We start from the raw sequence: 24412 nt of genomic DNA, 5'->3' as shown, positions 1-24412 counted from the left end.
CTTTTAGGCCAACTCCGTAAAGTTACTGTTTCATCCCTGCATTGTAAAAAATAAATATTTATTGATTGCCTAGATACTGGCTGAACCATATGGAGTTGCTATTCCTATATGTCATAATTGGCCAAATATCAACAATTTCTTCTGATTCAGACAGATGCTATAGGTGAGGCCTTGTCCCTGACCTTGAGGAACTAGGAATCTAGTAAAGTGGCTTACCTTTGAGCAAAAGTATCCTCTTCAGACTGGTCACAGAAATTAATAAGATTGACCATAGAGGATGACAGTAGTTGTAATGGCAGGAATAAGAGTGTAATGAAAAGAACATTTTTTATTATTATAAGTTATCCATTATAGTGCAATTTAATTGATATATATATTGGCATGCTTCATTACTTTTATAAATATTGTACTTAAAATAAATATTTTTGAGAAAAATATCTTACTCTACCTGGTTTCATTTTACACCATGTCAAGGAATGAAGCATATTTTAAGTACCTGCAACATACCATTGTGGGCTCTTCTATTGGCTTTCACAAAAATTGCCTTTTTAATTCCAGAATAAAGCAATAAGGTATTATTATCTTCATTCCTAATGATAAACTGAGGTCTGAGAAGTTCATCCTTGCAACAAATATTCAACAAATAATTTACAGTATACCAACCCTTACTGGGCTATATTAGCACTGTAAAAGAAAATGAATTTCCACCCTCCTAAAGTTAATATAAATTACTGGGTGTTTCATAGGCAATGGAATCTACATTAATGACTTTTCCTAGATCATGTTTGCTAAGTTGGACCACCGAGTTCAGTTCTTTTTGAAAAACAGGAAGCTATAATTTTAAGCAGTCTCAAGGTGTCATTTGAAGCAGGATGTGCTCAGGAGCAACTATCTGTTTGCTGCCAGGGCTCAATATTCTTATTAAATACAATAAATACACACTCTACTCTTACTATAAAAAACAAGATCCCACTTTTCAATATTATTTCATGAGAAATTGAGAGCTATGCTAACTCAGTAATGTGTTAATGCTGCTAATTACAAATAGGAGTACATTATTTGTTCAGATGTTTTATCTTGATTATTTTACTAATGCTTGGAAGTGCAATAGCTGATGTGTGTTCACATGTATACAGTGATAGAAAGAATTCAGAGAAGAGAGAAAAACTAAAAATACAACAGAGAGGAAAGAATGTCAAGTCTAAGGTCTGACTAGGTAGATGGAGTGGAATCTAGTGCTGAAGTGGACTGGGTTTTAGAAAGGAGTAAGGAGAGAAGGCAGTTAAAGGAAGAGGGGTGGTAGGAACGTATTTAGTCCTCTTCTGAAGGTTTTTATTTTCTCAATGAAATTAGAAGCAAGTTTATCAGCTTCGAATAAGGAGGGAGAGGAGATATTGGATGTTTGTGGAGAGAGAATATGGTGAAAACATACATAACAGAGGAGACTAAATGAACTAAAAAATAGATAAGCTGCCAAGCAGTGAAAAAGATTGATTTGAGATTTGAGGTTATAAATTAAAGTAAGGCTAGTGAGCATGGAGTGGTATTTTATTCAGACATTTTTAGCTGTTGTATTGCAGATGTAGAACTAGCCCTGAGTTCAGTTTAACCTAAGTTGGAATCTTGCAGGAAAAGTAAGATAGAAAAAGGAGTTTCTGGAGATTGCTAGGGAGTGATTTTAGTGATAGACTGTGGACTCTGACCTGAGTAAGTAGGGAGATGAGGACATAAGGGAGGTGATGGACAGTGAAGGTTTGATGAGGGTCAAAGACTTGTTGGATTGGCAATACGAGGGTCAGTCAGCTGGAAAGATAGGTGGTTGCCAAAGAGAGGAATACTGACAGTTATAGGTAATGACAAGCCCTCAGGTGTTGCCATGAAAGCTAGTGGTTAAAGTGAGGTGGAGGAAAAGATTATTGAAATTATGGACCTCGACGAATACAGAGTCCACGGAATAGCACAGATTATTTGCATCAGTGTTGACATCTCTGAGAGTGGTAGAGAGGAAGTCAATCATACAGGTGATAAACTTTTTAAGACGTGTGGAGAAGTGGAAGAGTACCACTAGGTGATTGTCTTAAAGGAGGGGTGACACCTCGAGTTTTTCAGGAAGAAGAAGAATAGATCTGGATATGGCAAAGAAAAGCATAAATACTTGACTTCCAGGCCCTATGGTTATAGGAATGATGAGAGAAAAACAAATAGCTATCTGTTACCCAGGAGTGTTGAGTTGTAGTGTTCTCAAGCAGTTCCAAGATTTCACTTAGAGCCAGAAGGCTAAGAGAGCATTCAGAGTAGTTGTTGAGGATTTTTCTCAATTTAATGGTTTGGCTTGGAAAGATAGTAGAGAAGATTTTGACTCTTTGGGAAGGGATAGTAAGATTATATTGCTGTATATTGCTATATCAAGTTATGTATTGAATTACAGTTCTTCCCCAAATTTTAGAAATATCAACATTCTTATCTCAGTTTTTCCTCTTAAGTCTGCTTTAGATGCAATGCACTTCATAACAGGTAACAGTGGGGGTGAGTTTCTACATTTTTAAGGCTTTTGAATTCTCTCTACTAAATTTATTAGTAGCATTTTTTATATCCATTATATTTAGACTACCAATAAAAAAGGTTCTCTTCTTTCTTTTGAAAGGAAAGGACTTATATCAGGACTCTATAATGGCAATAATATGCACATATTTAGTTTATGTTGTTTAACCATCAAGTTAGTCATTATTGTTACTGTTCTATGAAGGCAATTTTAAACCAGTATCTTTCCAACTGTGGTCTGTCATCTCCAGCAAATATTTTTCTGCTTAAAGTGCATTGTTTACAGTTTCATCTGTTGAGGTTGCATTGATGGCTTTCTCTCTGTTTTTGATTGTCTGAATTTGCTTTTATTTTGTTCTTGTTAATTTTTCTGGGTTTAGAATTCCATTCGTTTTTCAACTGAGGTCACTTTTCTGTCTAATCGTCATTCCTATGTAGATGATCTGTTTTCTTCCTGGTGCTGTTAAGATCTTCTCTTCTTTGGTATTATGTACTTTCACAATGATGTGTCTAAATATGAGTTTTAAAAATTTAATTTATTTATTTTTGGCCGCATTGGATCTTCGTTGCCTCGTGCGAGCTTTCTCTAGGTGTGGGGAGCTGGGGATACTCTTCGTTGCAGTGCATGGGCTTCTCATTGCGGTGGCTTCTCTTGCTGCAGAGCACAGGCTCTAGGCATGTGGGCTTCAGTAGTTGTAGCACGCGGGCCCAGTAGTTGTGGCTCACGAGCTCTAGAGCGCAGGCTCAGTAGTTGTGGTGCATGCGCTTAGTTGCTTCGCGGCACATGGGATCTTCCCGGACCAGGACTCGAACCCGTGTCCCCTGCATTGGCAGGCGGATTCTTAACCACTGCACCACCAGGGAAGCCCCTAAATATGATTTTTTTTTTGAGGTACGCGGGCCTCTCACTGTTGTGGCCTCTCCCGTTGCGGAGCACAGGCTCCGGACGCGCAGGCTCAGTGGCCATGGGTCACAGGCCCAGCCGCTCCGGGGCATGTGGGATCCTCCCGGACCGAGGCACGAACCCGCGTCCCCTGCATAGGCAGGCGGACTCCCAACCACTGCGCCACCAGGGAAGCCCCATATGATTTTTTAAAGAAAATTTTGCTTGAGATTTATTGGGATTTCTTGTTCTGAAGCTTGATATCTTTCAACAATTTTGGTCAGTCCCAGCCATTATCCCTTGAAATATTTCTTCTTCTTCATTTTCTCTACTTTCTTAGACCCCTTAGTATATCCTTTATGTCTCTTAACTGCCATTTTATATTCTCTACATCTTCTTTCTCTGAGTTACTTTTTGATAATTTATACTGTAAATTTTTTTTGCTAAAATTTTCACTATATCTAATCTGCTTTTTTGTGCATCAAGGGAATTTTAATCTTAGTTATTTTTTTTCTACTGTACAAGTCCTATTTGGTTCTCTTTCAAGTCTGCTTGGTTATTTACATTATTTATTATTAGCTAAAGAATTCATTGCTCATACTTTTAAATGTTTGATTTCTTGAAATATATTAAACGTTTGTATTTTTATTCTTTGATAACTTCAGTATCTAAAGTCTTTTGAAGTCTGACTGCTGTGTGTGCGTGTGTGTGTGTGTGTGTGTGTGTGTGTGTGTGTGTGTGTGTTTTCCTTTTTCTTTGCTGGCTTTAAGTATTGGTGCCTGATTTGCCTGTGTACTTTGTGACTTTTATCAGTGAGTTCATATTCCTTGAAACTTCATCTGTGGGAAATTTATGTAGACTGAGTTGAAGTTGAGTTTCTTCCAAGAAAATGTGTGTTTGCTTCTGCTAGTTGCTTTTGAGTAATGGCAACTCAAATTCATTTTAATTTATATTCTGAAGTAGAGGTCTTTTCAGGCTATATGGGTAGCATGGATTTAGGCTACATATGCTCATAGGGATAGGCTTAAAGTTCCAAAAATGTGTCATTTTTCTTTCTATTCCACCTCTTCATCCAGAGGAGTGGCAAGAGGAAAAAAGTTACTTTTCTGGCCTCTTTTTCACGGTGGGCTTACTTCTCACTCCCTAGTCCTTGAGAGTGAATACACCACATTGCACAAGCCTAGGAGTTACCACTCACATTGAGGTCTGTGGTACTCTGCAGAAGAATTCAGGGTGCCCCTAGAGTTGGCCAATATCATGGCCCTAGTTGAAATTGCATTCTTTTGGGGTTCCAATTCTTGATGCAGGGGTATCCTTATCCTTCTTCTGGCCCAAGGTTTTATATTCTTTTTCTGGCACTCTACATAGCTGTTAATACAGAAACTCCAAGTCACCAGGATTGACCAGTACCCTCCAAGACAGAGCAGGCTTTAGTACCAGCTTCCATCTCAGGATTCTTGTTTTTACTTTGTTTTTTGTTTGTTTGTTTTTTTGCATTTGTTTTTGGACCACCAGAAATCTCTAACTCCCTTGTCAGCTCTGCAATTCCTTACGTGACAAGAAAAATGTTAATTTTATGCAGAGTTTTACTTTTTTTAATTATAATAGTCATTCAGTTTAGTGTTTATCTATTCCAGTATTTTGGCAGAATTGGAATCCCACATGTAGTATTGATATTTGAATATATGTAGAAAACCATTTTGTGACCATTACATTCAATATAATAAGAACATTAATAGATACAGAAAACTAGTGTTTTATTTATTGATATCCTGTATCCTTAGTAGACTGTTTTGTTACCAGGTTATTATATGCAGCCTTATATCTAGGAGAGGATCCTTGTCTTGTCATAGATCTTGTTGTATATCAAAACTATTCTATTAATCATTTATGTATTATTATCATTATTAATGAAAGGCAGAATCAATTTTTAAGTGTTTTTCAGTCCTCCTTCTTGTACAGTTAGTCCTTTGTATCTGTGGGCCCTGAATCCACAGATTCAACCAACTGTGGATTGAAAATATTTGAAAAAAAATTGCAGCGAGTTCCAAAAAGCAAAACTTAAATTTGCTGCATGCTGGCAGGCAACTATTTACATAGCATTTCCATTGTGTTTACAATTATTTATATAGCATTTACATTACATTAGGTATTATAAGTAAACTAGAGATGATTTAAAGTATACAGGAGAATGTCCATGGGTTATATGCAAATACTATGCCATTTTATATAAGACTTGAGCATCCTTGAATTTTGGTATCCGTGAAGGGGATGGGGGTGAGGATCCAATTCACTGCAAATACCCAGGGACCACTTTATCTGCATGTACTGCAATGTAAGACAGTTTAATAGAGTCTCAGGTATTTTAATAAAAACATCATCCTATAGGGCTTCCCTGGTGGCGCAGTGGTTGAGAGTCCGCCTGCCGTTGCAGGGGACACGGGTTCGTGCCCCGGTCCGGGAAGATCCCACATGCCGCGGAGCGGCTGGGCCCATGAGCCATGGCCACTGAGCCTGCGCGTCCGGAGCCTGTGCTCTGCAAAGGGAGAGGCCACAGCAGTGAGAGGCCCGCGTACCAAAAAAAAAAAAAAAAAAAAAAAAAATCATCCTCTAAACATTCTGTAGAGTTGTAGTATGAATTTTCTTTGAAATGAAATTTGTCTTAAACAGTTGTAAGTGCTATAATTTACCCATATTTTACTGCATTTAGGATGTTTATTATAATCGCACTCTAATGAATGTTCATGTATACATATCCTTCTCCACTGGAGCGAAAACTTCAGCAGAATGCACTATTAGGGTGGAATTGTTTTATGCATGTATCTTTTTGTTTTTTTCAGTGCCTGATAGTGCACCAGAAAATATTACTTACAAAAATATTTCCTCTGGAGAGATTGAGCTATCATTTCTTCCCCCAAATAGTCCCAATGGAATTATACAAAAATATACAATTTATCTCAAGAAAAGTGATGGAAATGAGGAAAGAACTATAAATACAACCTCTTTGACCCAGAACATTAAAGGTAAAAATATATATAATATTGGATATTTACATTTATATTGACAGAGTGGCCACAAAATATTAGCTTGTTGTTATATTAGAAATGGTAAGTGTGATTAGCTTTATACAGGGTGTGACAATTCTGGCCTTCTGGTAAATAAACTGGAAGTTTATGGCAGGTCATGTGAAAGACTACTCTAAGTCAGTTTTTTCTACATTTTTTAATATTTTGTCTTCATAATAGGAGTTACTATTCCAAGAACTACATTTTCATTTAGTTTTTACTTTTGAAAGAGTGTTGAGACATTTCATAGCTTGCTTCTTGCATATAATTAAGGGACATTTTGTAAGTCTTATCTATTTTATTTCTTTTTAGGACTGAAGAAGTATACACAGTATATAATTGAGGTGTCAGCTAGTACACTCAAAGGTGAAGGAGTTCGGAGTGCACCCATAAGTGTGCTGACTGAAGAAGATGGTAAATATAGCAGTGAATAGTGATATATTTTGAATCCATCACACTTCAGAAAACATGTATACAGAATGAAGATATAACTAAGAATTCTCCAGCCTTGGGTAGCACTTGTGTGCTGCACCAGCTTTATACAGAGATTTCATTGTCATGGTTTAAAAGAAGCTTGCAAAGTCAGATTTATGTTCAGTAAAATCAGCTATATAAAATGCATTTTTTTAAAATTCTGAAGTCATCCATGCTCTGTAAAAAAAAAAAAAAAAATCAGTAATATTTTTTTCCATGGGAATTTTTAAGGCTAACATTTTGGTGCAAATAGTTTGAACATCAATTAGTATATGTTACAACTGTGTTTTTCAACTTTAACATTCGTAAGAATAATCATTTACATAAGTTTTGTAGTAGATTCTGTTATGTCAACCTGCACCATTTTTTATTGTTATTAGGATTAGCTTTTTGCTAATGACTGCAGGCTATTTTCCGGATTTCTCTACATAATTTGCCAAGATGCTGTTCCTGAATGTTAATAGCCTTCATATTGAATATCTAAGCATACATTTTCCTAACCTGAATAAAATCAATTTTACTACTGAGACCACTTTACAATACTACTTCACCAAGTTATAGGCATATATCATGCTAAGAAAATTACTTTTGAGAGATATATTTGGGATTTGGATTTACATTTTATGTTTTTTACATTGGGTATTTTGAGAATGTTATTTTTCTTCTGTAAAAGAAAGTCCCATTGCGAAGAGGGGTAGGTCTGGATGTAACATGTGTTTGTAGAATATCTTTTTTCACCCTCTCAGGTTTCCCCAACTTCACACTAAGCTGCACTCTGTGGTTCAGATTCTAGTCATTCACCAGGACAAAATGTATGTTACTTACTTCTAGAAGAAGAAAGGCTTTTCTCTGCGTTTTTCTTACTTTACTCCAAGTAATAAAGTCTTCAGAAGCCCTCTTCCCCCATTTCAGGTCCCTCTATGTTTTCCCCTCCACCAAAATACTTCATCAAAACATCCTGGTAAGGTGATCTACCAGGGTCAGAAACTGGTAGATCTTAGTTTCTACCCCCATTTCTAGAAACTTAGAACTGGTTGCCCCAGTTTCTAAGTCTTCTCATGGGTTAGTCTTCCTTAGTTATTGCCTCTACTTTCCATGCTTGTTTCTTCAGCAAAACTCACCTGTCCAAATTTTCATTTTTTTCATAGATTCTTCTTGCTCTCAAAGTGAAAATTAACCAAATAAAAAAGTTCTCCCAAAGAGACCATGGCTAAAGGCTAGGGAAGAAGGTTAGCTCTCCTTCTCTCTTAGGTAATGTCTAAGAAAGATGTATTAAATCATTTTAGCAATGCCCTAATAGACATAGTACCCTCTTTATTTCCAATCTAATGAAATAGTCCCTATAGTAAGAATCTGAGGTCTCATATGAAGGACCCTAGACCAGTAGTGAACATATATTTTGAACAGGCAGAGTTTATTACCACTCAAGTCAATAGTTGCAAATTATACTATGTATCCAAATTACCTGGGCTGTTAAAAATGCAGAGTCATGGTAAACTTCCATCTAAGTCCTTGGCCCAGTTATTGATATAATTGCTACGGAATAGGGTGAAGAACAAGACCTCTTTTAGAAAAATTATAGCAAATCTAGAATGGATAAAGGCTGAGAAGCTTTGCTTTATTGGGTAGTAGGAGCTCCTTGCTTTCACGGAGCTTGAAGTTCAGCAGAAGAGATCTAAATTTGACAAAGGTGTAGACAAGTAATTTTTTTTATTCTAATTACTGGTTTAAGTGTTCACCAGGACCAAAACCAAGGATCTTTAGCTACTCTGAAGCATCCAGGAAAATGTAGCTGATTAAGTTATGTTTAAACTGTGACCTGAAGACAGACGAGTAGAGGGAGGGTGAGGGATAGGAAAGATCATGCCAAGCAGAGTGAGTAAGAGCCTTAGGAAGACCCTTATCTATCCTCATATGCTCTGTCTTGATGACTTGGATAGATTGCAAAAGATATTGCATTTATTTAATCTAATTTTTCCAATTTCATTTTTTAAAACTGCAATTCTGAATACAAAGGTTATTTTAACAAATGCTAAAATGATTGAAACTTAGTCTGCTATAGTAGATATTCAGTATTTTATTTAAAAAGGCATGTTAGGGCTTCCCTGGTGGCGCAGTGGTTGAGAGTCCACCTGCCGTTGCAGGGGACGTGGGTTCGCACCCCAGTCTGGGAAGATCCCACATGCCGCGGAGCGGCTGGACCTGTGAGCCATGGCCGCTGAGCCTGCGCGTGCGGACCCTGTGCTCCTCAACGGGAAAGGCCACAACAGAGAGAGGCCTGCGTACCGCAAAAAAAAAAAAAAAAAAAAAGCGTGTTAATTACATTTATTTAGCAATAAAATGTTTTACATAAAAAAACCCAAGAATATATTGAAGATTAAATATAAAACACCAAAAACTGATATTCCACATAAACATCTTAAAGCATATTATAGAAGAAAAGTGCTCAGTTACAACATATAATATTCTATACCAGTACTAGTTTTGATTAAAATTCTTTTTTTCCAATAATAAACAAAAGTTAAGTTTTGCAATGATATTCAGAAAAAAAGTATTCTAGGTTTTTGTTTTGACAGATGAAAGAGAGTTCTTGGTTAGAGGTAATTCATATCTTGGGAAACAGACATCTCCAAATGATATATGGATTCTTGTGATAATCAATATTTGTTAGCATTTTTATTATAGTGCCAGTGAGAATACCAACTGAAAATATAAATTAGCTGTCACTTATTCTATAGAACTCATAAAGCTTTTCTCTGTTCAATAAATTTTTTTAAAAAAACTGTTGTTACCAAAATAATGAAAACACACACACGTATGTGTACACTATAGTGGGGATTACTCAGAAAATCAGAAAGAAAATATAATAATTCAGGCAGCATTTTCTCCAAATTATTGGAAAAAGTGATTTGCACAAATACTAATCTATAACATTGTTCAAAGATCTGAATAAATTCTTGGAATTTCTATTAGCTATGAGTCTACTTTCCATGCATAACTAAAACAATGATCAAAATTGTAGTAATTTATACCCTTTTACGTGTAAAAAAATTGTGTTAATATTCTAAGACATTACTATGCTGTTATACAGGAGCTGAGAAGTGCCATTCTAAATGTTTTATCTAAGTGGAAATATAAACTTGCTAATTAGTTTACAGTAATTTTTTTAGTGTTTATTCAATTCAGAATGGCTAAAATATTTAAATCCTTACACTATTATAGCACAATTAGAAGTAGACCCTAAAATGTCTGTATTCTTGTTTATGTGCTACATTGGCATTTCCTTTGTAACCCATTCAATTTTGAAGACTCAACAGATTTTGATATTATTTTGCAGTTTAATGACGCTACTGAAATTGAGGAATATAGTTTTCATTTGTGAGGTCCGTCATTTTAATTGCTCTCACAATGTTATACTTATCACTTTCCCACTTCTTGGATGCATGTTTTTTCCCCATCTCTTTTTATTGTTTGTGGAGCTCTTTTATTGTATATTTATTCACCCCAACCAATAGTTTTATTTTTATTAGAGGATGATAATTTACCAAGATGTACTTGAACAGTAGGTAAATCACAATGACATAGCCCTTGTTCTTTTTTTCTCATGAAATATTTTTTTCCATTGAATCACAGAAACAGATGTTCTAACACCACCATGCAAAATCTTCTTTTATCATCTCATTTTGAAAGTAAACAGTCTCTCAAGCCCATGGAGAAAGGCACTGTACCTGATTCATTTACCAGAAAGTTCATAATAAAAATTTTGTGCATTTCTATTTTAACTTTTTCTTATATATGTTTAATAAAATGCATTATCATATATTCTAACTTTTCAGCTCCTGATTCTCCCCCACAAGACTTCTCTCTAAAACAGTTGTCTGGTGTCACGGTAAAGTTGTCATGGCAACCACCCCTGGAGCCAAATGGAATTATCCTCTATTACACAGTTTATGTCTGGTAAGAATTTTTTTCTTTTTTGGAAATAGTTCTGAGAACAAGTATTAATCTGTAACATAATAGGAATGCAGTTTTTAAATTTCAGATTGTGAAGGTACATTAGGAATCTGATTATTAATAGGCTAGTTAATATGCCTTTATTAAGAAACAACTTTTTCCTATATTACATAGAGGTCCAAGCATAGTCAGATAATGATTTTTGTAACCAAAACAAAAAACTGTGTATTATGTGCAATTATACTAAAATTCTGCTCTTCAGAGTCATGGACTGGTCAGCTTATGTGACTACAAGTGAATACAGAGGCTTTCAGTTTTACTCCAATATTCTCTGTGCCACTGTCTCTTTAAGTTTCCTTGAGCAGAATAATTAAACTAAAATTTAACTAAAAGATATTTCTCCAGAAATCGATTATTTAAGGTCAATTTTCTATTGAGATGTAAGCAGTATATTTATTTTTTACTGATCACCTTTACCCTAATTGCCTATTTATGAGTCAATCATGAAAAAGATGTAATCCTATAGCGCTTCTCATCAATTAACAACATGGCTATATTGCTTCATGAAAGCTCAACAGATAAAAATGCTTACTTTGATCTAATATAAATCCTCGTAAAAGGATTCACCATTCAATAACATATTTCCTAGTGTATTTTAAATATTTCAACTCAGGAAATACAATTTACATAATGCTTTATAGAACATAGGCATTTCTTACTTTTGTATTCCTCACTTGGAAGGTCCATCATTGAGTAAGAGGCTATGGTGTTTTTAAAAAGTCTATTCTTCTCTTTCCTAAATTAAGATTTCCTGCCCCCCCAATGCCTGTTTATACCCTTTGCATACTGCTCCTTAGGACATGTCCTGTATTATTCATTGCCTGATTAGTAGTCATTTTGCTTACTATTTGGCAAAATTGGGAGTGACATGAGGGATGTTAGTGGGAAGAGAAGCAGTGAGAAGAAGGTAACCATTCCCCTCTATTACCCTACTCATTCATTTATCGATTCAGTTTTTCATTCCTTCATTCAATAATATTGATAGAGTATCTATTTACCTGTGAAAGGCCCCTGCCCTCAAGGAGCTCATATTCTAAAGAGATAAGTGGATTATATACCCAGAAATTTAAAAATGAGGGGAAATTGGGGGAAAGAGGGCTACTGTTCATAGAGTGCTTTGGAAGTCCTCTTTGAAGAAGTGGCATTGAGTTGTGGTCTGAATGCCAAGAAGGAGCTTCTCGTCAAGAGAAGATCTGCAGGAGGAGGGAACATCAACCGCATAGGCTCGGTGGGGGACACACTTGTCATTTTGAAGACCATAGAGGAGGTCAGTGTTGCCGGAGAGAGAGAGAGGAGAGTTATCCTGGAGGGTAGGAGGCCAAAAAAGGTCAGGAGCTAAGCCACTGTAAGGATTTCGTTTTCGTTTCAGTTGTAATGGGACTTACTAGAGAATTTCAAGCACCTTGGATACTTTATGGAGAATGAATTGCAGGAGGCAAAAGTGTTAACAGCGTTACTAGGTAGGAGATAAGGAGTCTGGGCCGTGGATGATGCTGGGATGAAGGAAAGGAGTGGGCAGCTTTTTATAACATTTAGGAAGAAGAGTTGATAGGATTTGGTGAATGGATTGGCTGTGAGAACGAAAAAAAAAAGAAACAAATCAATGGAATCAATGATGACTTCTAGATTTTTTTTTCTTTCTTTTTTTTTAATGTTTATTTATTTTCTTATTAGTCATCCATTTTATACACATGAGTGTATACATGTCAATCCCAATCTCCCAATTCATCACACCCCCACCCCCACCCGTCAGCTGCTTGCCCCTCTTGCTGTCCATACGTTTGTTCTATACATCTGTGTCTCAATTTCCGCTCTGCAAACCAGATCATCTGTAACATTTTCTGGGTTCCACATATATGCGTTAATATACAATATTTGTTTCTCTATTTCTGACTACCTCACTCTGTATGACAGTCTCTAGATGCATCCCCGTCCCTACAAATGACCCAATTTTGTTCCTTTTTGTGGCTGAGGAATATTCCATTGTATATATGTACCACACCTTCTTTATCCATTCGTCGCTGTCGATGGGCATTATGGTTGCTTCCATGACCTGGCTATTGTAAATAGTGCTGCAATGAACATTGTGGTACACGACTCTTTTTGAATTATGGTTTTCTCAGGGTATATGTTCAGTAGTGGGATTGCTGGGTCATATGGTAATTCTATTTTCAGTTTTTTAAGGAAGCTCCATACTGTTCTCCATAATGGCTGTATCAATTTACATTCCAACCAACAGTGCAAGAGGGTTCCCTTTTCTCCACACCCTCTCCAGCATTTGTTGTTTGTAGATTTTCTGATAATGCCCATTCTAACTGGTGTGAGGTGATACCTCATTGTAGTTTTGATTTGCATTTCTCTAATAATTAGTGATGTTGAGCAGATTTTCATGTGCTTCTTGGCCATCTGTATATCTTCTTTGGAGAAATGTCTGTTTAGGTCTTCTGCCCATTTTTGGATTGGGTTGTTTGTTTTTTGGTTATTGAGCTGCATGATCTGTTTATATATTTTGGAGATTAATCCTTTGTCCGTTGATTCATTAGCAAATATTTTCTCCCATTTGACGGTTGTCTTTTTGTCTTGTTTATGGTTTCCTTTGCTATGCAAAAGCTTTTAAGTTTCATTAGGTCCCATTTGTTTATTTTTGGTTTTATTTCCATTACTCTAGGAGGTGGATCAAAAAATATCTCGTTGTGATTTATGTCAAAGAGTTTTTCCTATGTTTTCCTCTAAGAGTTTTATAGTGACCAGTCTTACCTTTAGGTCTCGAATCCATTTTGAGTGTATTTTTGTGTATGGTGTTAGGGAGTGTTGTAATTTCATTCTTTTACATGTAGCTGTCCAGTTTTCCCAGCACCACTTATTGAAGAGACTGTCTTTTCTCCATTGTATATCCTTGTCTCCTTTGTCATAGGTTAGTTGACCATAGGTCGTGGGTTTATCTCTGGGCTTTCTATCCTGTTCCACTGATCTATATTTCTGTTTTTGTGCCAGTACCATATTATCTTGACTACTGTAGCTTTGTGGTATAGTCTGAAGTCAGGGAGTCTGATTCCTCCAGCTCCGTTTTTTTCCCTCAAGACTCCTTTGGCTATTCGGGGTCTTTTGCATCTCCATACAAATTTTAAGATGATTTGTTCTAGTTCTGTAAAACATGCTATTGGTAATTTGATAGGGATTGCATTGAATCTGTAGATTGCTTTGGGTCATATAGTCATTTTCACAATATTGGTTCTTCCAATCCAAGAACATGGTATATCTCTCCATCTGTTGGCATCATCGTTAATTTCTTTCATCAGTGTCTTATAGTTTTCTGCATACAGGTCTTTTGTCTCCCTAGGTAGGTTTATTCATAGGTATTTTATTCTTTTTGTTGCAGTGGTAAATGGGAGTGTTTCCTTAATTTCTCTTTCAGATTTTTCATCATTAGCGTATAGGAATGCAAGAGATTTCCGTGCATTAATTTTGTATCCTGCAACTTTACCAAATTCATTGATTAACTCTAGTAGTTTTCTGGTGGCGTCTTTAGGATTCTGTTTGTATAGTATCATGTCATCTGCAAACAGTGACAGTTTTACTTCTTCTCCAATTTGTATTATTTCTTTTTCTTCTCTGATTGCTGTGGCTAGGACTTCCAAAACTATGTTGAATAATAGTGGTGAGAGTGGACATCCTTGTCTTGTTCCTGATCTTAGAGGAAATGCTTTCAGTTTTTCACCATTGAGAATGATGTTTGCTGTGGGTTTGTCGTATATGGCCTTTATTATGTTGAAGTAGGTTCCCTCTATGCCCACTTTCTGGAGAGTTTTTATCATAAATGGGTGTTGAATTTTGTCAAAAGTTTTTTCTGCATCTATTGAGATGATCATATGGTTTTTATTCTTCAATTTGTTAATATGGTGTGTCACATTGATTGATTTGCGTATATTGAAGAATCCTTGCATCTCTGGGATAAATCCCACTTGATCATGGTGTATGATCCTTTTAATGTGCTGTTGGATTCTGTTTGCTAGTATTTTGTTGAGGATTTTTGCATGTATATTCATCAGTGATAGTGGTCTGTAATTTTCTTTTTTTGTAGTATCTTTGTCTGGTTTTGGTATCAGGGTGATGGTGGCCTCGTAGAATGAGTTTGGGAGTGTTCCTTCCTCTGCAATTTTTTGGAAGAGTTTGAGAAGGATGGGTGTTAGCTCTTCTCTAAATGTTTGATAGTATTTACCTGTGAAGCCATCTGGTCCTGGGCTTTTGTTTGTTGGAAGATTTTTAATCACAGTTCAATTTCACTACTTGTGATTGGTTTGTTCATATTTTCTATTTCTTCCTGGTTTAGCCTTGGAAGGTTATACCTTTCTAAGAATTTGTCCATTTCTTCCAGGTTGTCCATTTTATTGGCATAGAGTTGCTTGTAGTTGTCTCTTAGGATGCTTTGTATTTCTGCAGTGTCAGTTGTAACTTCTCCTTTTTCATTTCTAATTTTATTGATTTGAGTCCTCTCCCTGTTTTTCTTGATGAGTCTGGCTAATGGTTTATCAATTTTGTTTACCTTCTCAAAGAACCAGCTTTTAGTGATTTGTGCTGTTGTTCTCTTTGTTTCTGTTCCATTTATTTCTGCTCTGATCTTTATGATTTCTTTCGTTCTGCTAACTTTGGGATTTGTTTGTTCTTCTTTCTTTAGTTCCTTTACGTGTAAGGTTAGATTGTTTGAGATTTTTCTTGTTTCTTGAGGTAGGCTTTTATAGCTATAAACTTCCCTCTTAGAACTGCTTTTGCTGCATCCCATAGGTTTTGGATTGTCGTATTTTCATTGTCATTTGTCTCTAGGTATTTTTTGATTTCCTCTCTGATTTCTTCAGTGATCTCTTGGTTATTTAATAACATATTGTTTAGCCTCCATGTGTTTGTGTTTTTTACGTTTTTTTCCCTGTAATTCATTTCTAATCTCATAGCGTTGTGGTCAGAAAAGATGCTTGATATGATTTCAATTTTTTTAAATTTACTGAGGCTTGATTTGTGACCCAAGATGTGATCTATCCTGGAGAGTGTTCCATGCGCACTTGAGAAATAAGTGTAATCTGCTGTTTTTGGATGGAATGTCCTATAAATATCAATTAAATCTATCTGGTCTATTGTGTCATTTAAAGCTTGTGTTTTCTTATTAATTTTCTGTCTGGATGGTCTGTCCATTGGTGTAAGTGAGGTGTTAAAGTCCCCCACTAGTATTGTGTTACTGTCGATTTCCTCTTTTATAGCTGTTAGCAGTTGCCTTATATATTGAGGTGCTCCTATGTTGGGTGCTTAAATATTTAGAATTGTTATATCTTCTTCTTGGATTGATCCCTTGATCATTATGTAGTGTCCTTCCTTGTCTCTTGTAACATTCTTTGTTTTAAAGTCTATTTTATCTGATATGAGTATAGCTACTCCAGCTTTCTTTTGATTTCCATTTGCATGGAATATCTTTTTCCATCCCCTCACTTTCAGTCTGTATGTGTCCCTAGGTCTGAAGTGTGTCTCTTGTAGACAGCACATATATGGGTCTTTTATATCCATTCAGCCAGTCTGTGTCTTTTGGTTGGAGCATTTAATCCATTCACGTTTAAGGTAATTATTGATATGTACGTTCCTAATACCATTTTCTTAATTTTGGGGGGGTTTGTTTTTGAAGGTCCTTTTCTTCTCTTGTGTTTCCTACTTAGAGAAATACCTTTAGCATTTATTGTAGAGCTGGTTTGGTTGTGCTGAATTCTCTTAGCTTTTGCTTGTCTGTAAAGCTTTTGATTTCTCCATCGAATCTGAATGAGATCCTTGCCAGTTAGAGTAATCTTGGTTGTAGTTTCTTCCATTTCATCACTTTAAGTATATCATGCCACTCCCTTCTGGCTTGTAGAGTTTCTGCTGAGAAATCAGCTGTTAACCTTATGGGAGTTCCCTTGTATGTTATTTGTCGTTTTTCCCTTGCTGCTTTCAATAATTTTTCTTTGTCTTTAATTTTTGCCAATTTGATTAGTACGTGTCTTGGTGTGTTTCTCCTTGGGTTTATCCTATATGGGACTCTCTGTACTTCCTGGACTTGTGTGGCTGTTTCCTTTCTCATGGTAGGGAAGTTTTCAACTATATTCTCTTCAGATATTTTTTTGGGTCCTTTCTCTCTCTCTTCTTCTTCTGGGACCCCTATAATGTGAACTTTGTTGCATTTAATGTTGTCCCAGAGGTCTCTTAGGCTGTCTTCATTTCTTTTCATTCTTTTTCCTTTATTCTGTTCCACAGCAGTGAATTCCACCATTCTGTCTTCCAGGTCACTTATCCGTTCTTCCTTCTCAGTTATTCTGCTATTGATTCCTTCATTTCAGTTATTGTATTGTTCATCTCTGTTTGTTTGTTCTTTAATTCTTCTAGTTCTTTGTTAAACATTTCTTGCATCTTCTTGATCTTTGCCTCCATTGTTTTTCTGAGGTCCTGGATCATCTTCACTATCATTATGCTGAATTATTTTTCTGGAAGGTTGCCTATCTCTACTTCATTTAGTTGTTTCTCTGGGGTTTTATCTTGTTCCTTCATCTGGTACATAGCCCTCTGCCTTTTCATCTTGTCTGTCTTTCTGTGAATGTGGTTTTTGTTACACAGGCTGCAGGATTGTAGTTCTGCTTGCTTCTGCTATCTGCCCTCTGGTGGATGAGGCTATCCAAGAGGCTTGTGGAAGTTTCCTGATGGGAGGGACTGGTGATGGGTAGAGCTGACTGTTGCTCTGGTGGGCAGAGCTCAGTAAAACTTAATCTGCTTGTCTGCTGATGGGTGGGACTGGGTTCCCTCCCTGTTGGTTGTTTGACCTGAGGCGACCCAACACTGGAGCCTACCCAGGCTCTTTGATGGGGCTAATGGGGGACTCTGGGAGGGCTCACGCCAAGGAGTACTTCCCAGAACTTCTGCTGCCAGTGTCCTTGTCCCTTGTTGAGCCAGAGTTGACCCATGCCTCTGCAGGAGACCCTCCAACACTAGCAGGTAGGTCTGGTTCAATCTCCTTTGGGGTCACTGCTCCTTCCCCTGGGTCCCGATGCTCACACTACTTTTTGTGTGCCCTCCAACAGTGGAGTCTCTGTTTCCCCCAATCCTGCCGAAGTCCTGCAATCGAATCCTGCTAGCCTTCAAAGTCTGATTCTCTAGGAATTCCTCCTCCCGTTGCCAGGTCCCCAGGTTGGGAAGCCTGACGTGTGGCTCAGAACCTTCACTCCAGTGGGTGGACTTCTGTGGCATAAGTGTTCTCCAGTTTGTGAGTCACCCACCCAGCAGTTATGGGATTTGATTTTACTGTGATAGCGCCCCTCCTACCGTCTCATTGAGGCTTCTCCTTTGTCTTTGCATTCCGGTGTTCTCCAAAGAGGGAGTGAGAGCATGTCCTTTTACTCTGCCATTTTGAACCAATCTCGACTTCTAGATTTTTGAATCAAAGGGTGATAACTCTGAGATTTTTGACACCATTTTGCTAAGTTAGAAGTAAAATTGAAAGTGAAAAAAAATAATGAAAATGAGAATCAAGACTTTTCTGGCTGGGGTTCCAGCCCTACACTTGTGAGAACAATGTCATTACTCTGTATGCAGTTGTCGCACAGCGATCATGCTGTGTGGGTTCAACTCCCCAGTAGTGCTTTTTCTCTCCTTTGATATCCCTTTTTTGTCTCTCTTCCTAAGATGGATTATAGATACAGGGGAAGCTCACTGAAAGTAGGATGAGGGGATCTCAAGTCTGGGATATGGTAGCTCTTCTCACCTGGCTTTTGGGAATCATCCTGGGACCCATCTCCCATCATAGCTTCTAGTTTCAAGGTTTTTATTTTCTGTTTTAGCCTTGATCCAGCCTCAGGCTTATTCTAGTGCCCTGGCTCTCTCAGCATGTCTGTCTCAACCCTCAGGTAGCTAGATGCTCTTGGTCATTTTCTCTGAACCAATCTGTAGTGTGCAGGACTGGGAAGGTGGCTTCCACACTGTTCCCTAGCTCTGGATGGTCTGTTAGAAGAGCCCTTAGATCTTACGGGGACATAAGTAATTACTGGACATAATTACTTACTAGACATAAGTAATGCCATATGAAAGATATATTTTCTAAGAGGTTTGCCATTTTCCTTTCCATCCTGAGAAGAAGGAGCTCTACGCTGGTATTTCTTTCACAAACCTATTTGTCTTCACCACACTACCCTCAACTTAAGATCCCAGGACACTCCTGTCTGAAGACTTTGTCCTGTTCTTTCTCTCACCTTTTCTTAGTGGAGCAAAACTTTTTCTTGTTCTTGACTGTTGAAAGCTTTCTTTTTGCATATACTTCTTCCTTTCTATAACATGACTTATTATAAAACTTTACGGTCTAAAATCATGCAGGATTGACTCTCGATGTGGAAAGAGAATGTAAAAAACACTTTTTCCTCAGTAGAACTTCGCTTTATCTTACACACACACACACACACACACACACACACACACACACACACACAGACACACAGACACACACACACACACACACACACACACACACTGGGAGGGAGAGGGCGAGAGGAGAGAGAGAGAGACAGAAAGAGATTGAGATCCTATCTGCTTCAAGATCTGGTTTGTTAATTGCTGTATCTGGAACAGAAAACTTCCTGGCTCATAATTGAAGCTAGATATTTGTTGAATGGATGAATGAATGAAGAATATATTTTAAGAGTTAAAAACTTAATATAGACTTACTAGCTTTTCATTTCTGGCATAAGCGTAGTGATGCTTTTCCAGACAATGAATACCTTCAATTGAATAGAATTAGGTCTTACAAAGAAAAAACAAAGAAGGAAAAACACCTTAACATTTTAAAGAATATTATCTATAATAGACTGAAATATATAAATGGTAATGGAGTATATACAGAGATATTTTTAAATTTCTAGCATCTTCTTCCCTAAGATACCTGTTGGAACCACTATAATTAAAGGGATAGTCATAATCTTAGGTGCTTTCGTATCACTGTCACTAATCACTAATGCTTTTTTTGAACTCTTGCTGTATCAGTTTTACTGGAGAGAATAGGAGGCATGTATCACTATATAATGGACATGCATTCTGAGTCAGAGAGACATAGGTTTGAGTCATGACACAGCCACTAAATTATCTGTGTTGTTCTCTTAAAATACTGTATAAGTGGTGGCTATCTTTATTGGCAGAGTTCCTGTTTCAGGGGTCCATATTTCTCTCACAGTTCTCAATTTCCATTATTTTAGTTCTTTCAATAACTACTAACTTCTTTGAAAAACAACATCTTTGGATATTTGCTGTTTTCAGCAAATTGTAGGTTACCTGTTATATTTGTTATACTGGTGACTCCTCCCTTTGTCATGAGTATTTCTTTACAAAATAGCTCATGAGGGTTACTGTGCAATCATTGTATAACCACTGCTATGTGAATCACATTTGATTTGTAGATGGCATGTTCAGAAATCTTCTTTAACCCATTGCATTTTATATAAGTTTATTTATTTATTTATTTTTGGCTGTGTTGGGTTTTCGTTGCTGCTTGCAAGCTTTCTCTAGTTGCTGTGAGTGGGGCTACTCTTTATTGCGGTGTGCAGGCTTCTCACTGCAGTGGCTTCTCTTGTTGCGGAGCACGGGCTCTAGGCGCACAGGCTTCAGTAGTTGTGGTGTGTGGGCTCAGTAGTTGTGGCTTGCGGACTCCAGAGCTCAGGCTCAGTAGTTGTGGTGCATGGGCTTAGTTGCTCTGCAGCATGTGGGATCTTCCCGGACCAGGACTCAAACCCGTGTCCCCTGCATTGGCAGGCGGATGCTTAACCACTGTGCCACCAGGGAAGTCCTGACCCATTGCATTTTAAAATAATGTTTTCTTTTAAAGTTTGCTTTGTGAAATAACTTTTGTCATCTAAGTAGGGCTTTTTCTTCAGTAATACTGGTAAATTATGTTTATATGCTTTCAAATGAGAAGCAATCCTTTCATTCCTAGGGCGGCCACCATTAAATAAATGAATTTCTACTAGAGCCCTCTAAGCTTATTCTTTTAATACACTTCGGATTGAGGTGTGGTATTCTAGTAGACTGATTATACAACTTATTTATTTATTTTATAGTTGAATTCAACTTTGATTTGTTTAGCAATTCATAATGTCAGTAAAATTTAACAGTAGTTTTCTTCCTCGTTTATAAAACTTTTAAGTGAGTGGCCCATAAGGTGTAGCTAAAAGACTGTGGAATGAAAGTGATGCTGAAAATTCTAGCTTATATACAAACCTTGGCCTTTAAATGTTTCTTGGTCTTCTTAGTAGTTGTTATGAGAAGTAACTTTGAATCAGTCAGTCTGACAAATGTTTATTAAACTCTGTGGGGAGATAAAAAATATATAGAACCTTAAAATAATTTAGACTAATTAGAGATAAAATATGCCCATGTGAGATAACTTAAAAATACTTGCTGAGCAATATATTAGGAAGTCAAAACAGTTTTACTGCAGCATTTTATTAAATGTCACTGGTCAAATGATTCCCCCTGTAGCATAAAAGCTTACCTTTGGAAATGGCTTTCATTATGCTAAAAAGATACGCTTAGTCCTATTTCTTCCACTTTTCTAAACGATTTTCCCTCTATTAAAACTACCTAATAGTTTGAACATATGATATAGATCAATAATCAGAATGGGGAGGGGGCTATTTCAAATTTCCTGAGTTCACCTCCCGTTTGGAATGAAGTTGGTAAAGGCAGATTGATAAGTCAGGAGAACATCTCAGTGGGAACAGTATATGAAGGCTTGGAGGCAGCATGAATGAACTATGTCAAGAAGTTGATAAGGAGCATTGTAGACATGAAATAGTGGGGCGGGATTAGGATGGTGGGAGATACAAACACAGGTAGATGGAGGGGTTGAGTGTAAGGGTGCTTTTGATCATTTAACCTGAGGTTTCTAGTGGGATATTAAGAACTCTGTCTCAGCTCTTTTTTTGCTAATCATTTTCATGAATGACTCGGATGAAGCTTGGGTACCGAGGCGACAAGCAGGCTATTGGTAGGCCACCCACGCTTTGCTGGACCAGCAAACTGTTAATAAATTCTGAATAGAATTCCGTCAGTATAGTGAGTAGATATCTAGTGAAACTTCAACTTCCTTTGTTTCTTACAAAAATCAGAATTCTTTTGCCATATTCCCCATGAAAATAAATCAGGAATTAAATAGAGGTGGTCTTTAGGTGGAGCATTTGCTTTGCAGTTTACCTCAGTTCCCACCACACTCTGTTTTAAATTCAATCATTTTAGTCATTTACTTTGCCTTTGTGGATCTTGAGTTTTTATACCTTCAATTTCAGGGGTCTTCTCATCCCATTTGTGAAATGTACAAAGCTAGGAAAGATTGTGATTGGGGAACAAAACATCTTGGAGAGCTAAAGAAAAGGACTCAAGAGGGATAGTGGAATAGTTAACATTTTGGGACAAATGCTGTGTTTGGTTTCTTACCTGTCACTTGCTTTTCATGACAAAACCTTGAAGTGAAGAATATTATCACCATTTTATAGTTGTGGAAATTAAGTCTTGATGAGGTTAAGGTGTTGATTAAGGTTACAGAACTAGAAGATGACAGAACTAGGATCATAACCAGATCTGTATTACTCTCAAATCATGCTTTCCCCAAATCACTAGGAATAAGTGTTATAATTGCCCTTTGTTCTAAAAACTCAACAGTATGCTTATAGGATTGGGAAAGTCTTAGTTTGATAACAGCATTTGTGATTAAAGACTAATGGAGTTATAATAAATTAAGCTTAGTGCGTCAACTCATATGGCATATTTCTACCAAAAAAAAATCACTGGCTTGATATTGGTCTGCATAGTTTCATGGACTTTATCCCTGTGAGAGCATGATCATACTGTTTTATGTGTAAACCAGTTGAATAACTGGTCCTCACAGTTACAATGGTAAATGGACAAAGCAGTCTTGTTCAGCAAGGAGTGATGATGATGGTGGAAATACTCAGGATCGAGGCATATGATAAACTATTAAATAATGGAAATAGGTGTTAGTCAAGATTCTTTTAGTTTCTAATGATTGTGCCCAACCTAAATTGGCTTAAGCAAAATAATGACATATTTAGCTGAAAAGTCCAGGTGTATACTAACTGGTTGTAGAAACTCAAATAATTTCATCAAGTGTGGTTAACAGCAAGAAGCTTGGTGTGGGCAACAGCAAGATGGCCCTGTGTCTTGAGTATAGTGGCACAGGAGGAAAGTGGAAAGAGATGAAACTAGAGGGGTAGGCAGGCCAGATACATGGAGACTTGAGGCTTGAATAAGGATCTCTCTCTCTCTCTCTCTCTCTCTCTCTCTCTCTCTCTCTCCCTCTCCCTCTCTCCCCCCTCCCTCCCTCCCTCCCTCCCTCCTTCCCTCCTTCCCTCCTTCCCTCCTTCCCTCCTTCCCTCCTTCCTTCCTTCCCTCCCTCCCTGTGTGTGTCTATCTAGAGAGAGAGAAGAATGAATCTCAGTATTGAATGGGATTTTTAAATTTTATTTTCATCACTCACCCAAAGATTACACCAAAGATTACACAGGAGAAAACATTCAAAAGACTTTCCATTACTCTTGGAATAAAATCCAAATGCTTTATTTTGGCCTGAGGGATTGTGTCTGTCCTCAGGGGATGAAATCTTTCTCCTCCAGCTTAAGTACAGTCCCTCCTCCTGTCTTGTGGACCCTAATTCCTACGTTGGCTTCAAGAGGATGGTTTATAAGTGTATAAGTGAGCTTCAACCTCATTCTCCTCTAATCTTATAAATGTGTCTTTTCTGCTAAATGCAAACAAGCAAAACAAAGTCAAACCAAATCAAATGAAATCAACCAGCCAAGCAAATGATGACAGCAGGAATAAGAGTAACAATAAATGAATACCCTACTTCGACTCAGACTTTCTCTGAGATTCTAGTAAAGCTTTAGGATCATAGAATATGCAGCTATTTATGCTAGTTTGGGGTTCTTTGATATGTAATTATTAACCTACTGATTCAATCCATCTATGAAGAGTAAATATTCTAGAGTAATTGCAACATAGAAGACCAGTGTCATTGGAGTGGGAAAATTAGTGAAGTTGCTGGGTCATGTGAGAGAGAAAATGATTTGATAGTCAAGTAAATGCATGTTGAAATTCTTTATTTTGGAGAGTGGTATTTAGTGAGTGAAAGGATTAGTGTAGAATATTTAGATAATAGCAGATTAAACTTTTAAAAATAAATTCATAGGAATGTACAGGAATGGGTGTATCATCAGGCTAGATTGCCCACATGGAACAAAATACCAAATGATGAAGATTAGAATTGAGACCATGACCTTCAAAGAGTCTCATACCTTGTCTAGGAAACCATTCATGTTCACAGTTAGGGAAATGGGGACTTTTGTTTAAGTCTTTCCATATGGTTTTGATATTCATG

At 37.1% G+C, this 24412-nt stretch overlaps 1 protein-coding gene across 1 annotated transcript in view; it reads left to right on the top strand.

Annotated features, from left to right (window-relative positions):
- Nucleotides 1–24412, top strand: part of PTPRQ (protein tyrosine phosphatase receptor type Q) — a 198707-nt gene that overhangs the window by 33679 nt on the left and 140616 nt on the right. Inside the window, exons 17-19 of the mRNA XM_073789216.1 lie at nt 6265–6447; nt 6802–6903; nt 10800–10920. Of these exons, the coding sequence (XP_073645317.1) occupies nt 6265–6447; nt 6802–6903; nt 10800–10920 (406 nt within the window). The remainder of the gene's footprint in view (nt 1–6264; nt 6448–6801; nt 6904–10799; nt 10921–24412) is intronic.

The sequence above is a fragment of the Tursiops truncatus genome, chromosome 11, assembly GCF_011762595.2.
Source record: "Tursiops truncatus isolate mTurTru1 chromosome 11, mTurTru1.mat.Y, whole genome shotgun sequence".
NCBI lineage: Eukaryota > Metazoa > Chordata > Mammalia > Artiodactyla > Delphinidae > Tursiops > Tursiops truncatus.
The sequence above is the reverse complement of the archived record's forward strand: the minus strand, read 5'-3'. Positions and strand labels throughout refer to the sequence as shown.